The 17,797-nt window shown below is 38.1% G+C and overlaps 1 protein-coding gene and 1 long non-coding RNA gene across 4 annotated transcripts; one reads left to right on the plus strand and one right to left on the minus strand.

Moving 5' to 3' along the window:
• Window positions 1–5,536: 5,536 nt before the first annotated feature.
• On the plus strand, window positions 5,537–16,339 carry LOC309486453 (GTPase IMAP family member 8-like). Of its 3 annotated transcripts, none has more exons than XM_082153774.1 (6): window positions 5,537–5,695; window positions 5,833–5,931; window positions 6,061–6,099; window positions 6,477–6,554; window positions 12,477–13,115; window positions 14,701–16,339. In XM_082153774.1, the coding sequence occupies exons 2-6, from the start codon at window positions 5,919–5,921 to the stop codon at window positions 15,495–15,497; spliced, it is 1,566 nt and encodes a 521-aa protein (XP_082009900.1). In that variant the 5' UTR covers window positions 5,537–5,695; window positions 5,833–5,918; the 3' UTR covers window positions 15,498–16,339. The 3 variants fall into 3 exon arrangements, with proteins under 3 accessions (XP_082009900.1, XP_082009901.1, XP_082009902.1); XM_082153775.1 differs by having other exon boundaries at window positions 5,845–5,931; XM_082153776.1 differs by having other exon boundaries at window positions 5,868–5,931.
• LOC309486485 lies at window positions 7,562–8,875 on the minus strand. The gene is made up of 2 exons (XR_014201565.1): window positions 8,612–8,875; window positions 7,562–8,411 (listed from the first exon to the last, which is right to left on the minus strand). It is a non-coding gene; the product is annotated as an uncharacterized lncRNA (long non-coding RNA).
• Window positions 16,340–17,797: the final 1,458 nt, after the last annotated feature.

A 17,797-nucleotide genomic window follows, 5' to 3' on the forward strand; every position in this document is an offset into this window, starting at 1 on the left:
ATGTTAATTCATTGTCATTTCCAGCACCACACACATTTTTTAAAAATATTAAAAAAGTTCTCATCACACATTAAAAATGTATCCACAATTTACGAGATCATGCTCTACTTAATATAAAAATTCAAGTTATTTATTTTCTAATAAGCTCTTGCCCAAACCAATATTAAATTTCAGAGTGACAGGTGTACAGTTCAGCATTTGGTCCTTAGGGCAGTTCATTTATCTCATTGACAAATGTATAATTATTGTAAATTGTGGAAAAACTGATAAAACTAGTTACAAAAAATGATCTTAGACAATTCTTGAGTGGCATAATTATTCTATTTTTAAATAACAGCTGTATATAGAGATGTGGTGGAAATGACATTTGTTCATTGCAGGTCGGAAAAAATGTAAAATATTAACAATTTATATTGTAATCTAAGTTTGTCCTCTTACAGACCTCAAAACTAGACAAATTATTTAAACTTATGAGACTGTGTTACGTGACTTTTGAACAAGTTTTTTAAATTCAACTTCACAAGCCTAAAAGTGCCCCTAGTTGAAGAAACGCCCGTAAATGTGTTTCCTATAAAGGGTGGTGGCTCTAGTGCTGCATGTGTACTTTCAGTTTGTAGACATGTTTAAAAAAGGGGAACCACATGTGTGTGAAAGTATGATGTTCATTGTGGGTTAAATATTAATCCTGTAAATAATAATTTTAAAAAATCATTGTTGTTCATTTTGGAGTTACAGTAGTTCAATTCAGTATCATGCGTTGGTACTTCGACTTTCAGCACTGTTTCAGGCAGCAGGATTATCCTTTTACCCTTTTAGAACAGCGCACATTACAATGACCAAACAAGCCATGTTAAGGTCAATCTTAAATGCTAAGTGATGTTCACGCTTGTCAACCGAGGCAGAGATCAATATATATTTTTTTTTTATCTTAAATGCTAGTAATGGGAATTATACTTTGAACATACAGAGACATTTTAAACCAAAAATCCAAATGTTGTGCCAACTAAAGAATTCCCTGGACACTTTCATACTGGACAATTTACTAATTTATTAAGTTGGGTTCTCAGTTGGGACATTCAGACAATAATGAAGTTTTTTTCTTTTCTTTATTTCCTTAATGTGTGAATTGACTGTTTAGCATCTTTGATATAAATGCTACCTATAATGTTCTTCATATCTTATGATGCTCTGGATTCATTTAGAACTTTATATGTTAAATATTTGTATACTGTATTATTGCTTGTATAATTATGCAAATAAAAAAATAAAAAAAATAATAATGAAGTTCCGTGAAGTTAATAAAGTTACTATTATTGATTTGTTTTGCTGCTTGCTGGCTCGTTTCACATTCTTGTCAATTCTCGGTTAGTTCTCATGAGGTTCTGCATTTAAACATTTCTCATGATGATGATTCAAGCGAGAGCCAATGAACATGAAGTACAGTTTCTGCTCCTCCCTTTTCTCCTTATATGGCGCTGAATGTTTCACGTCCGTTTGCAGATGAATTAAATTGAACCGAGAGAGCAAAGAGGAGAAGATGCTCTGTGAGTAATCAATTCAGTTTAGATCTGGGGCCCGTTCTTCATACGTCGCTAACTCAGTTAGCTGGATTTGATTGTTGACGATTTGGCATGATCTTGGATTGTTTGGTTCTTCGACGCTCATCATGGACTTGCTGTCATAGCAACAGGTGCGCAAACTTAAACCTGCTCGGGAGCAGAGGCTTATTTCATGTTAACAGGATTAGACTGTGGCTTCATAAGCGGAGCTGATATGGGAAGTCCAGCGGAGCGCGATAGTGCACTTTCTGAGATGTATATATTTTCTCGTGACTCGTGAGATTGTCGTTTACATTATAAAATTGTTGGAAACGCACATTTATTTTCGACTTGTCGGAGTCGGGCTTTAACTGCAGCACAAACTGTTTGCATTGCCCTAAGATTATTTGCGAGTGGCTCTTTCCTTTACACTATTGGAGATGCGGAGAACTTGATGGAAAGTGCTGTCTGTCGTGTCATTCGGAGTTTACCTGGCGCTTTTAGGTTTAAAAAACAGTTTTAGGTTTTTTTGTGGCATTTCCAAGCCACTTAAGACCCAATGTTGTAAAGCAGTGTTTTTTTAAAGCAGTTTTTTTTTTTAGGCTATCATCATTTTTTATGAAGATCATGCAATCATGACCATGCCGATTACAGTATGTGTCACTCAGGCTTCACTAACGTGATTGGTACCATAGACTATAGGCTACCATAGACTGCCATCAAGGCCTCAATGAAGGGGATTATGGGAACAGAAAGGGGGTTCACAATGTAAATGTGCAGCCCAGTTACTATTGGGATTCTTAATATTCCAGATTAATAATATTATATCAAATTTAAAAAAGGCAGTTGACTAAAATCTTCCATATCACAAATGTGAAAGCAAAATGGCCAGGATCTGTGCATGACTTAAGAATTTTCAGAGATTCACATTTATGCACATTATTTGAAAGTGGTAAGGAAAGTTCCACAATTAAATATCAAGCTCACTGTATTACATACACTTATGCTGATCCTAACAGAACTGCATTTTTTCATAGGTGATTATGACATGTTCCTGCAGACAGGTGTTTTATGACCCCATTCCCTGACCCAAACCAGTTACAATGCAGCTCTAGCCAGGACAAGGGCACACAATGAAATGAACTTTGGCTAACTAAAGGGAAGATTTCAGTGTCTGATAAGTCTGAGGTTTGCACACCTGACAGGGCCTGTGACATTGCTGCATGTGCCATATTACACAACATAAAAAAAATAAAAAAATAACCTTTTCATTAAATGTTTAATAAAAGACAAATATGCTTAGTTCCTTGAGTTTTATTTCAATTGTTCTTTGTAAAGAAAAGCCAGTGTTCAAGTGCCTGCAACATTAGATAGACACATGCCTCATGCAACAAATAAAAAGGAAAAGTTGGCTATCCACTGCCCACCTGTAGGCCTATGTGTCCTCTGTCTGTGCAGACTCTTCTGTAGGCCTTTCTGTAGATGTGGAATCCTGACACTTATATTGCTGCCATAAAGCATACAAGTATAAATTAAGTAAAGTTATTTATGCACTTGCAGGTAGGCTAGTTCCTCCATATGACAGTTATCTGAGAGGGTTTATTCACTGTCCAGTGCAATGGAAACAAATGGACATTACAAAGTCTTATACTTTCTTTCCTTTGGAAAGTTAGAAAATGTCCACTTACTGCACATATTTCAGCACCACTTTCTTGGGAACAGATACAAGTGTTGGTGTATTATGTAAAAGTGCACAAAAGAGGAAAACACAATGTCATTACAATGAACTACACTCGGGAAACATGTGATCAATAACTCATGGCAAAATATTTTTTACATTAACATAAGTTTATCAGTTTTCAGTTTCACAAGTCAAAGCAATTCATCATTACTCAAGATTTAACAGTTGAAATGACTATACGGCCTTAATTTAATGCAGCAAAAAATATTTTACAGTGTAGGCTATAAGATCTTTTTCTTGATTGCTTTTATAAACAGACAACCATTTATTTAACAGTTCCTTTTATAAAAGAGACTATAATAACTAAAAATTACCATTATGTAAAATATTTTTGTACTTCACTTTTATTTGTTCCCATGTTCTAGTGTGGTGACTCTGACATTACAATGAACAAAGTAATTATGCAATTATTAAAATACAAAAATATAGGCTATTAAGTGATAAAAACATCTAACATGGCCACTTCTAACGGATTTCAATTGTCTGCTACTTTTTGCCAGCCCTCTCTCCTGGCTTTTGCAGACTTTGAGGTGTTCCCTGGCGTTTTAATTAAACATAACCGAATAAACTTCGACTATTAGTTCTTGCTCTGCTGAGGAGAAAAACTGAGCGCGCTCTTTGGCCACGCTGAGCAGCCAATAGCAGCGTTGCTGATCAATGTTTCTACTATCGATACATATCCCCTTTTAACCCAGCGCATGAACGCGCAGTTATCTCAGATAACTCAATCCAGCGATACTAATCATAAACAACAAGTGTGTTCGAAGAACCGAGTTAGCCAGATCATGATTAGCACGATGATATCATCTTGGATGTGTCATTTGATCTCGGATGTAATAAGCAACGTACGAAGAACGAGCCCCTGTTCCTCACACAAAGCTTACAGTATGTATGGCGATTTGCAGTTACAGAGCATTAAACATATGAAAGGCTTTTATGATACTTTATCCCTGTTAGAGTTAGACCGCAGCGGTCGGTGTAACTAACGGTCACGCTGGGACTCGAGGGTCTGACACAATGTCTTCCTGTTAAAAGACTGAGATGTTCTGAATTCAATTCTGCCTAATTCTACAATACCTACATTAAATTAAACGCCTTACTCTTAAACTTGCTCAAATAACCAAAACTGCCAATAAAGCCAACGATCAGCTGTGAAACACTTATACATAAACTGATCACTTACAAATCAAAACTCAATCTTTTGATAATCAACTAAAAATTTCACCCTTGTATTTCTGTTTATTTTGTAAATATATACTGAATATACATTTAAGTTGTCAGCTTTATTTCTATCACTTCACACAATACAGATTCACAATAGACACAAATTGAGATTCTGCTGTAAAGCAGCTCTAACAGGCAAACAGTGTCATTACTCAACTCAACAGTGCTATAACTACAGTAGATGTGTGTGTGATAAACACACTGAACAAGCAAAAGACACGAGAGAGTGTTTTACATCCGTCACATCTGTGTGTAGTTGTACATGTGTATGTGGATAATCAGAGTTTCTACACAAAAACATCATCTTTAGAAGAGTTAAAATAGTTCTGAATGTAGTGTTTGATTTGCAAGAGATGTTTGACATTTTGCATATTGTGTGTGTGTTTTATGGTTTTGTCTAGAGTTTAGAGAAAAGGAGCCATCGTATGAGTAATTGTGTGTAAGCATTTAAAAAAAACTATAATTTGGGAAATGTTATGGACATGTTCTCATGGTCATGTTTATCATTGTTTTTACGTCCCATCCTTGTTGCCCATACAGTAAAACATTTTACTTTTATCCATATTATATAAACTATTTTCAATCAATGGGACATTGAAACACAGGTAGGACCTACTTCCAAAATCAATGCATGCTTATTATATAGAAATAATATATAATACACCAAACTCCGTGTCAGCATACAGTACACCTTGCAATCTCTCAAGTGTGGTATTGGAGGTGAAGCTTCGCAGCAGCTCTAATTATTTAATTCATATATTTCTGCTTTGAATATCAGCGAGTGGTGCTTCGTGTGGCTTATTAAAGTGGGATTTGTCAGTGTGCCGTACAGGATCTTATTCTGCCTGACTGAATAAAGACAAAAAATTTGTTTTGAAATGTTTTTTGCTTGTTTAAACAGGACATACAACAAATGTTTAGTGCTTGCATAGGAAATGCCAGGAAATGTCATAAGAAACATGTTATAAGACGTGCTACTGGTGTCTCTTATGATGGCGTGACTGCATAAGCGACTGCAGCTTACAACAGCAGCTTACAACAGAGGTCAAGGAAACCACAAAAGAAGAAGATGTGAGAAGACGGAAGCATTCTCTGTAACTTGAGTTAGTTTGACTGCTACTCTTGTCTTACTGACGGTGTAAAAAGAGCTTCAGATACTCCCTGTGAAGAAGACCTGATAGCCTCACTGCTGGTTTGTGCTGATTTATTTAGCTTTTACTTAACTGAATTTACATGCTGATTTAGTTATTTTACATTAACTGCATATATTGTAAAAAAGAAAACAATAATAAGGTTTACCAGATAAGCTTTTCACTTCCATTTGAACAGATTCTTAAACAGATCTTGTGTGTTTGGCAAATAAGTGATTGAATGATTGACAGCTTACTGAGAAGCCAAAACCAAACAGAAAGAAAATGAGTGACAGAGGTATGTTCATTTACAAGTAGGCCTACAGTACTGCATAAAACCTAGATATAATCAGACACATAAATAATCTTATTTATAAAATAATCTTATAAAATATTTTTTTTAAAAAAGACATTTGTTTCTTCACAGTACCTCTAATTTCAAAAGAAGATGGTAATGATTCATCAGGTAAGATTCAGTCGTTTCACTTTTCTTCACATCACACATTTTCATATCATTTAATGGAAAGCTGCTGTTCATCACATTATGTTTTATATAAATTAGGCTGTTTTTTTTTGTTTTGTTTTTTAGTTATAGCAACTTTTTGTTAGTTTGTAGTTTGGCTAACTGAAGTTTTATAAGGCTAGCTTGGTTGATGCTTAACTACTTTTAATTATGAGTAGCTTGGGAAAGCAGTTTCAAATTATTATTTTTTTCAGCACTGCATATGTGTGTGTATGTGTATTTAGACTTATACTGACATTTATTTCTGAAAGCATTTGACATTTGCTATTTGATCAAATGTAGCTTGCATCTGTCACGACTGATATGCAATGTCATTTTAGGAAGAAAATCCTCTACTGTGAGACAGAGGACACCGAATCATGGGGTGATACAGCAATGGACAGAAGACAGAACTACAAGTATATATTTCACATTTATTGATTTATAAACATATTTCACATTTATTGAGACTTATCCAAAGGACCTGACAAATGAGGAACATCACAAGCATGTCATACGAGGCATCCATATTCACAGTACACAAATCTGAAAGTAAAAGTTCATAAAATAGATTAGAAGTGAAATGCTTAAAAGATTAAAAAGATGTCCTTTTAATAAAATGACAATAAGTGACTTTGTTTATGGTTATGTTATAGACCTTATGTAGCTCCGCCCCTTTTCAGCCCTGCGCTCGTTGTCTTTTGTCTTCCGGTCTGTATTTTCCAGGGGGGTAATCGAGCTCTCGATTTCCGTACCACCCCCGGCGGCCGCCATTGGCTAACAAGCCTTCACCTGCTGTTAGCATCCCATTGACTCCCATTCATTTTGGCGTCACTTTGACAGCGAATAACTTTACATCTCCATTTGTCCATTATTTATTTCTAAAGAAACACGACAATGTATAAAATGCTCCATTACCTTGTATCTTACGTTATGGCCCCGTAGAAGCAGTTTTTGTAAAAACAGGCTAACGATTGCGTCATAACCACGCGACTCTCTGGAAATTACGCAGTCAATCGGGGGGACGTGGAGGCATAAAGTCCGATAAAGTCAAGGGAGAAGCCCATAGAGAATCGTAAAGTTTCTCCTGCTCCTAGCTCATGGACAGCTCCTACTCACGCTCTCCGTCTCTGCAAGTTTCAGAAGGGAATGATTCAGATTTCTCTTGGCACAGCTCCTAGAAGACTTACAACTGTCAGACAGGCTGCTCACGTCACATCCACGTCGTCAAGCTCAGTTTGAGTCTGCGCAGTTCGCTCGGCAATCAGGAAATGAGTGCTTCTAATTTGCTTCACTTTTCTCCGTTGAAACCTATGGGGTCGCTGTGTCCAGTTTATATACTGTCTATGGTATTTTCACAGCGATTTTGCGTATTTATGAATGAACGGCTCGTTTTAAAATCTTCCCGGTCGACTGACATTTGTTAAGACATCTGCTTTAAACATTACAGTCCTCATGATAACTTTCGTTAACTTTACATTAAGTAAATCCACTTCAAAAGCTAATTACTTCTGGACAGCAGTGCCATAGAGATATACAGAGCGACCGCAAATGCGGAAGTTAAAAGACAATATTCACCAGATGGCGGCGCCCTCGTTTCTCTGGTGCATAAGGGCTATAGTTAAATGCATTCTAAAGGGACATTAGAGGGACATTCTTAAACAATTAACGTGGCTTAATGTACAGTAATAAGGCAGTGGCATTAACAGACCAAACTCGGTAAACACCAAACTAATAAAACATAATGTGAACAGAAAAGCAGATGAGGCCAGAATATGAACACAACGCCTTTAATTACACGTTAAGCGTTTTCCTCCGATAGAAAACCGTTTAAAAGAAAACAGTTCAATGCATTAAGACAGTGATAATAAAAGACAAAATTCTGTACACACCAAACTAATAAAGCATATTATGTACAGAAAAGCAGATGAGCAAAGAATATGAACGCAACGCGTTTAATTATATGTTAAGCATTCCCTTTCATTGGTTCTCTCGACATTGCGATAGCGGTTGCTATGGGAACACCTTCGGTGTGACGAGTGTCTGAAGCCCTTATACCATCCCGCCAATTTGATTGGCCAATAGCGTTTAGCATCGCCCAAAAAATACTATTTAGGCCGGCGACACACTGGCTGCGTGTGTCCGTTTCTATTCTCAGCTCCACACACACAGGAACCCAGACCGACCCCTTCCACAGCCAATAACCTTCTCTCCTCCTTCTCTCCGCTAACCGATGAAGAAGTATCTAAACTTCTCCTCTCCAGTCACCCTACTACCTGCCCTCTAGACCAGTGGTTCCCAATCCTGGTCCTGGGGACCCACAGCTCTGCGCAGTTTGTATGTCTCCTTTATCTGACACACCCAGTTCAGTTCAGAGCTCTTTCCTAACGAGATGATGATCTGAATCAGGTGTGTTAAATGAGGGAGACATGCAAACTGTGCAGAGCTGTGGGTCCCCAGGACCAGGATTGGGAACCACTGCTCTAGACCCCATCCCCTCACACCTTCTACAAGCCATCTCTCCCACACTTCTACCAGCACTCACACACATCATCAACTCATCCCTACATACTGGCATTTTCCCTACTGCACTCCAGCAGGCTCGGGTAACTCCACTGCTTAAAAAACAACACTAAACACATCATTTGTAGAGAATTACAGACCTGTCTCTCCCCTACCATTCATTGCGAAGACACTTGAAAGAGCTGTTTCCAACCAAGTAACATCCTTCTTGTCTCTGAACAACCAGCTGGATGTCAACCAATCCAGCTTCAAGAAAGGACACTCAACTGAAACTGCATTACTGTCGGTCACAGAAGCCCTACGGATCGCAAAAGCTGCTTCCAAATCCTCAGTTCTCATTCTCCTGGATCTGTCTGCTAAACCTCTACAAATGATTCATAACGCTGCAGCTCGTCTTGTCTTCAACGAGCCCAAGAGGGCCCACGTCACTCCTCTGTTCATCTCTCTGCACTGGCTACCACTCGCCGCTCGCATCAGATTCAAGGCATTGACCCTTGCTTACAGATCTATCACAGGCTCAGCTCCCTCCTACTTTCACTCACTCCTACGAGCCTACATCCCTTCCAGAAGCCTACGATCTGTCAACGAGCGACGACTCGTGGTTCCATCACAGAGAGCCACAAAATCACTTTCCAGAACATTCTCATTCACGGTTCCATGCTGGTGGAATGATCTCCCCAACCTCATCCAGAATGCAGAATCCCTGACAACATTCAAAAGACAGCTGAAAACCCATCTCTTCCGTGAGCACTTAACCTCATAAAAAAAATAAATAAAAAAAATGTCTTTTCTTTTCCTTTAATTCTCGCTTATCGGGCTTATGCTACTCTGAACAATGCCTGAACTTCGTATTTTGAGCACTTCTTGCGTTGTTTTTGCCTCTTCACGATGACTCGCTTAATTTAGTCCTAATTTGTAAGTCGCTTTGGACAAAAGCGTCTGCTAAATGACTAAATGTAAAATGTCTTCAGCGGCCTCTGACTCTGAGGAGCTCATAGGCGATGTGTTTAGTAGTTCTCTCCCTCCGAGCGGACAGGAGAAACGCACTTCTCTGTTGTACAATGAGCTGGGGCTGAGTGCCAGCCCGTGCAACCTCAGGCCCAGTCGAAACTGGCAGATCGATATTTGGCCAGCCCAGCTTAGCCGCTTAAGCCTCTCCCCTTCTTCCAAGACCTCCACCAAGAGGTTTCGAAGTCTTGGAAGCTGCCATTGTCGGGCACGCATTACAAACCCCGCTGCTGCTGATTTTACCACGGTTTCTAAAATGGCTATGCGGCAATGCCGGCCATTGAAGAAACGCTTGCGGCCCATTTCGCCCCGACTTCAGCTCCAGCTTGGAAGTCACGGCCCTGGCTGCCATCCAAACCGTGCAGCTCTTCAAAGACATCAAAGAAAAGGACAAAACATTCATGCTGGATGCCCCCATATCTAAAGACGGCCTATCTGGCAAGTCCGTGACCGCTGTGGTGGAAAATGTTCAGGCAGCGAAACAGCAATCTGCTGCTTTTGGTCCAGTTTTGGCCCAATCAGATATGGTTCCTCAGACCTGGTCAGTCTGTTGTGGTCAGTCAGTCAGAAGTTGTGGGCGTGACCCCTGAGCGGGGGTACACGATAATGCATTCCAGTCTCTCACCTGAGATTACAGACACTATGCTTAATTCTAGAGCCCCTTCTACGAGGTGCCTGCATGCTTTTAAATGGAGGCTGTTCATCTCTTGGTACAGCCAACACAACCTGGACCCAGTTCCTTGCCTTGTGAGTTCAATACTGGAGTTCCTACAGAGTCGTTTTTCAGCCCCTGCCACACTTAAGGTTTATGTGGCCGCTATATCTGCTGAGCATGTGCCCTTGGGAGGTGTTTCTGTAGGACGTCACCCCCTGGTTTCTCTTTTTCTGCAAGGGACTAGACAGCTTAGGCCTTTCCGTCCTGTATGAATTCACTTTTGGGATTTAGCTTTCATTTTGGAAAGGCTGGGAATCAGTCGGTCGAGCCATTTAGTGGCTCTATCCTCTCTAAAGAGAATAGGGGATCTGCAGGCTCTTTCTATCAGCCTTCCTTGTATGGACTTTTCCCCGCGGTTGGTTAAAGTCTTGTTGCAACCTAGGACAGGGTATGTTCCTAAGGTCGCTTCGACCCCTTTTCATTCCCAGCAAAGCGTTGGCTATTGGCCAGTCAAATTGGCGTGATGGTATAAGGGCTTCAGACATTTGTCACACTGAAGGTGTTCCCATAGCGACCTCTATTGCAGTGTCTCATTCCCTGCTCTGGGAACCAGGGTTACATACGTAACGAGACATTTTCCTCCTAGAAATCCGTCATAAAGAAAATGCTTAACGTGACTTTATGTAAGTGTAGACTTCAAAATGAAAGCTGCCGTCGGCAACATTTTTTTGATCATATTCAGTGAAATCGACACTATAATCCGACAGAACAACATAAATAAGGTGGTTTTAGAAAAAAAGCCGAGCTTCTAACTCCACCTGGGGCGTGTTATTTGTTTTGCAAAAATCCACCGCTCCCGGATCATCGGGTCCAATCAGCGCAGGAGGGTGTGAGATCTGACTATCACAGGTCGTGCACACGCCACAGATCCCACTCCCCCCTCGCCATAGCCTTCATCCGAGACTTGTATCTCGCTTTCAAAACACTAGCAAATCAAATAAGCTCATTTAGAGTATAAATTACGTTAGCAATTGCAATCTATGGGTAGATTAGCCAGGGCAGCATACCTCCGAGTACTCCATGGTGTTGATCGATGGTGATGAGACGGGTGCGTTCACAGAAAATCTGGTGCACACGCACTGATGAGCACGAACTTGTTGATAGTGGGGGAGGGGCATGAGAGTTGTAAACATTCAACATTTTGGCTAAGTCCACTCAATCTTCCAGGGTTGCCGACGGCAGCTTTAAGCTTTTCCTCGTTATGGTTGAATCACGGAAGCTACACCAGTTATTTTGCCAAGAGATCTCTTAATTATTATTTTTATGTGTCAGCACAGGGGAGAAACAGGCATAGAGGAGGAAGGTTACAGGCGAGGGGAAATCATTCTAGATTTCTGTGTTCCCCATTTCTCTGTCCTCTCTCCCCATCTCTTCCGTCTCACCCAAATTCCTTGTAAGGTAGAAAAACATGTTGCTAATGTTTAAAATGGAACGTATATCTCACGCTTACACATGGCACAATCCACTATCCACATAAAGAAAACTGTCCTTTAGTGTATACATTCGTGGTACATATGCATCAGTGGAAAACATTTCTTTCCTTATAAAGAACAGGCCAGCTGTATAACAGATGATGTACACATCATCATCATTGGAAAACCTTTACATCAGTGGAACATATGTTGCATTGCACACATACGTCTATGCAAAATATAGCTCATCCCATATCTCTCTGACTTTACAAAATACATTATTCAAATTATTATGAACATTAATAAAGGAAAATAATACTGAAAATAAAATTAAGCAGTGAAATGTTAGTCTTCAGTAAGACAGTGATATTAAGACTCTTCTGTATGTCCTATGGGGTATGTTGTCACATTTCACGTCAATTCTTTCGGGGTTAATAAATAAAGAATTATGCACTGTATTAATGAAACAAAACCACATATTTGTACAACACGTGTGAAATGAATGTGGGAAAAATAAATTCTCTGAACCCTAAGTGGATTTACACTATAAAGGTTGTTTCCCGCTCTACTACGCCCAGCTTTTTAATAAGTTTATTTAAAACTTCAGATCTCAGTTTTAATTTATATTTGTAATTATTTTTAAATGCTCTATTCAGTCCCAAATATTATAATCTGATTCACAGGATCAGCTTCATCTGAACTCAGGATTGTTCTTCTGGGTAAAACTGGTTCAGGAAAGAGTGCGACTGGAAACACCATCTTAGGTGGAGTGTGTTTTAAGGAGGATGCTGCAGCAGTGTCAGTTACTAACACCTGTGAGTGTGGAGAAGTAACGACTGATGAGAAGAGCATCTCAGTCATCGACACTCCAGGACTGTTTGATACGACAATGACAGGGGAGAAACTGAAGGAGGAAATTGTGAAGTGTGTCTACATGTCTGTTCCTGGTCCTCATGTGTTTCTGATGGTCATCAGACTGGGTGTGAGATATACAGAAGAGGAGAAAAACACTGTGAAATGGATTCAGGAGAACTTTGGAGAAGAAGCTGCACGTTACACCATCATTCTGTTCACTCACGCTGATGCACTAAAGGGGAAACCATTAGATGAGTATATCAGAGAAAGTAATGATCTCCGGGCTCTTGTTGATATGTGTGGAGGCAGATTTCACTCATTCAACAATGAGATCAAGGACAACCGCTCTCAGGTCACTGAACTACTGGAGAAGATAGAGAAGATGGTGGAAGCAAACGGGGGACAGCATTATACTAACGAGATGTACCAGGCCGCTCAGAGCAGGATACTAGACAGAGCACAGTTCTGTAAGTGTCTTTGACTTTCTGTGTTTTTGAGACATAATATTTTTTCATATATTTATGATCAATATATTAAATGGTTTGAATATAGTCCTGCATCAGTCACTGTCTGTTTCATTTCATACTCTATTAATTACATAAAATTTGGTCTACGTGTGAATTATAATCAAAAGTTTTATGTTTTTGTGATTGTTATGTAGCGCATCTTCTTATCTTGAATTCAAGACTAGCAGTCCATAGTTTCCTGTCATGATTTATTTTCCAAATCAACAAAGAATCACATTTCGTTCAGTCTTGTTATATCATAATCCTCTTGTGTAACATCTTCTCTTGACAACTTGTTTTTTGAGATACTGTACTTAATCACTTATGCTATCTTACAAAACTAGACACGGTCAAAACAAAATTTGTACTATTTTTATTAATGCCATAAACCAGAACAATACAATGAGACATATTATTTCAAAAGTAAAATTCAAATTTCAAATGTGGCTTGGAGTCAAACCATTTCATTTTATGAATGTGAAACTTTCCTATTAATATTCACAATGAAGTATGCCTTATCTTTCTCAATCCCATGATCAGCTGCAAAAAACAATGTTCAATTTTTTCTTAGTTAAATGCTCCTTATCAATCCAAAATATTTTGTATGTATGTAATGGGAAAATAATTTAAAACGTTACAGCACACGTTTTACTGGATATATTCTATGCATTATTTTAAAAGAGACTTTTACTTTGTTATTAATGTAGAATTAATCCAATGTTCGACCAATTTACTTCTCCAAACACAGAAGATGAGCTAAGTGGTTCCCAAACCTGTCCTGAAGGACCCCCAATACTGTCTCCCTAATCAAACACACCTGATTCAACTCATCAGCTCATTAACCCATGTGATAATGAGCTGATGAGTGGAATCAGGTGTGTTTGATTAGGGAGACAAAGAAAACGTGCCGTGTTGGGGGTCCTCCAGGACAGGGTTGGGAACCACTAGAGATAAACAATGTTATTAAATATATTTCTAATGTAGTGATTTGAGACTCTTATTTTGTAAAACATTTGTATAACCAATAAATATTTTACCCTTGATGTCTGTAAAATGTAGATCTTCCTCCTCTGATGTATTTCTCAGAAGGATCAGTATTTGTCGGGGGATTGCAACCATTACAACAGAAAACTCTTTAGGTCTAACTCTTAATTTATTAACAGAGAATTTTTTTTATAAATTTTCCATCATTGTTTAAAAGCTGACTAACAATATAATATTGTTTTCAACCCAGTTATCAAAAAAGAGTAATAATTTAATATAATGTCTCCCTATAATATGGGTTGGGAAAGGAATTCCAAATTCATATGCATCAATAACTTTTCACTTGCGCTACAAAAATGATGTCACTGAACATGTGCAGTAAGAACAAATATAAACCACAGAAATATTGTTTATTCAACAGTAAATGGATAATTAACAAAAATAATGATTATGCCAAATTTACATAATACAAATATTAATATATAAATTCTGAAATATGAAATATGGGTCTTACAATCAATATCTGGATTGTAATTGTGTTATTTGAAATTATGATTGACAGGGTTTGGGAATCCTCGGCTTGTGCTGCTGGGTAAAACTGGATCAGGAAAGAGCAGAACAAGAGAAATCATTGAGGGTCGAGAGAGTTTTGAGTGGAGAAGTTCACCATATTCTGCTACTGAAACCTGTGAGCTTCATGAAGCACATGTGGCCGGAAAGAGCATGAAAGTAATCGACACTCCAGGACTGATTGATGCATTAGAGAAGAAGATGAAGGATGAAAGAAAGAAGTTTGTCATCATGTCTGCTCCTGGTCCTCATGTGTTTCTGCTGGTCATCAAACTGGATACGAGATTCACAGATGAAGAGAAAAACACAAAGGAATGGATTCAGGAGAACATTGGAGAAGATGCTTTACGTCACACCATCATTCTGTTCACTCACGCTGATCGTCTGAAGGGTAAATCAATAGATCAGTATATCGGTGAGAGAGGGTTCCTACAGTCACTGATCAACAGCTGCGATGGGAGATTCATCTCATTCAACCAGCAGAACCAGGTCACAGAACTGCTGGAGAAGATTGAAAACATGGCAGAGGAAAATGGATGGAGGTACTACACAAATGACATGTTTGAAGAAATTATTAAAAAAGCAAAAGTGTATGAAAAAATGAAAGCAGTGGTAGTTGACATTGTAGCAAAAGCTGGATCTGGATCTGGAGCAGGACTCATGGTCGCAGGAGGCATCGCACTGGGAGTAACAGAGATGGTCTTCCTTCCAGCACTACTGATTGTAGGAGGAGGAGTAGCGTTAGCTTCTGCAGTCGTAGTTTGGAAGCTACGTAAGAAACAGGATTAATGTACTTGTGTAAGCTATACTGTTGTGATTCCCAATGATTGTGCATGAATCTATTGCACATAAGAGGAGTATAAGATCAGCATTTGTACAGTTTCATTAATGTAGTTGTGTAGTTCTTCATTTCCAGCTAAGAATGTCTGTCTCGTGTCTGTCATGCTTCTCAGCCTTCTTTCTTTCAGTTCATTTAGTAATGTACTGTCCAAATACTGTGCCAAGATACACAAAGAGGTTTTGGCCATTTTGATCTGCATGGAGGATTGGATCTGACATTATTATTTTATTAAATATATATTATTATTTCTTATAAAATTCTTATTAAACGTTTTGCAAAATTATTATTTAATAATGAGATAGGTTGCCAATTTTTTAATAATAGTTTATCTTTTGTCTGAGTGATGTTGGTAAGGATGTTGATGGCCTCCTCATATAACAGGAATGTCGTCTATAAAAGCTTTATAAAATTCTGATGTAAGGCCATCATTTCCAGGGGATTTTTTTACATCAACTTAATTTCATTAATTTCATTAATTTCCTAACTGAATTAATTTACTGAATGAATGAATCACTCACTGCTCTTGACTGAATAACTTTAGTAGCTTTAATAAGGATCAGCCTATATTCATATAGTCAAGCAATGCTGTTTTACATCTTATTTCTGAGTTATTTCTAACTTGAAAGCTACTGTTTAATTGACCTATACTTTACCTGAAAAACTTAAAGCAGTCATGAAGTGAGTTTTCCAGTTTTTCAAATGATTCCTTGTAAACATAATATTCTGTATTTTTGTATTTTCAAATTACAAATTACTTGCATTTTAATTAAATAAATTTTCTCAACCTGTATTTTGTATTTTGTTTTTAAAACATTTGATGTGCAAGTGTAACAAAACACTTTTTGATGTATTTGTGGCCATATCTGCTCATCTTGCCTTCTTCTTCTTCCTCTTCATCATCTTCCTCTTCCTCTTCTTCTTCATCATCTTCTTAATAATCCTCTTCCTCTTCTTCATTATCTTCTCCTTCATCATCTTCATCATTTTCTTCTTATTCTTGATCTTCTTCATCATCATCTTCTTCTTCCGCTCTTGAGTCTATGACAGCCCATAGAACCGTATAGTAAAAAGTTGTGAATTTTGGCACACAGATAGAGGACAGTCTGAACATTAATCACAGCAATTTTGGAGTCTCTAACTCAGTCACTCTAGCGCCATCAGCTGTCCAAATTTGCACTCACGTTTATGTTAGGTCTAGCGAAATTCAAAAACAAAATATATTTCCTCTGATTCCTTTCATTTGATTGCACATTAAGACATCATTTGAAATGTTTCCGCCATTTTGAATTTTCCAAAACAAACCCTACTTTTTTTGACCTTGTACTAGACGGTTCATCAGAATTTCATAAAATCGTCTCAGATCATCTTCAGACCATGCCGGCAAAAATTTATTAAAGTCCCCCTGTAGTCAATAAGTGTATCCCTTAAAGGTACAATATGTAAGATTTTTGCATTAAAATATCCCAAAATCTCAAGGCCAGTGTTATATATTTTGTTAAGTTGATTACTTACAATATCCCAAATGTTTCCAACTATTTTTAAATCGTGAAAAAATTGCGATTTTAACCAAGGAAAAAAGGAAGGATTTTTTTATTTATTATAATAACAACTTTATTTAATGATATAAGTAAAAATATAATAAATATGTAATATAGTACACATATTAAGCAAAATACTTTCTATAGCTCTTTTTTTCTTGCCAACTACGTGCTATAGCCTATATTATGTTCATTAAATGGCTTTCCTGAGGTAAATCTGACATATTTGTTCTCCAGCTGTGTTATTGACCTCTTCACGCTGATAAAAAGCACTGATTGGTCGATATTATGTATGAGGAATATACATTTCGGTAAGTTGTAGCCTACTGTATCTTTCAACAGTGTTCGTATTTTTTTACTATTAGCTAGTAGAGATGATCGGGTCACATGCGCTAGGGATCTGTCACGTCACATTTACAAGCACCAAAACGGTATTTATTGTTTGAATTTCATAATAAAATCGACAGAATCTGAGAGCTGAGATTTTTTAATATCATAAAGTAACCTGCTCTGTCTAGTCTGTCGGTCTCCGTGTCCTCTTTGCTTCGCGATTTTTCTGTGCGTGAGAAAATGGATGTGTGGCGTGAGAGCGTGTGAAAAGTGTTAATTGCGTGAGTCTCACGGTGAATGCGTGATTGTTGGCAGCTCTGCATAGTTCGTCCATCCTCAGGGTGCTGCTGTTCTTCTTCGCGCGATTTTTTTTATCCCCT

This window comes from Leuciscus leuciscus, assembly GCF_965113295.1.
Source record: "Leuciscus leuciscus genome assembly, chromosome: 22".
NCBI classification, from domain to species: domain Eukaryota; kingdom Metazoa; phylum Chordata; class Actinopteri; order Cypriniformes; family Leuciscidae; genus Leuciscus; species Leuciscus leuciscus.

Coding starts and splice junctions, on each gene's coding strand:
- LOC309486453 (XM_082153774.1), top strand. Junction 6,100..6,476: donor AGATGGTAATGATTCATCAG/GTAAGATTCAGT, acceptor ATGTCATTTTAG/GAAGAAAATCCTCTACTGTG. Junction 13,116..14,700: donor ACTAGACAGAGCACAGTTCT/GTAAGTGTCTTT, acceptor TATGATTGACAG/GGTTTGGGAATCCTCGGCTT.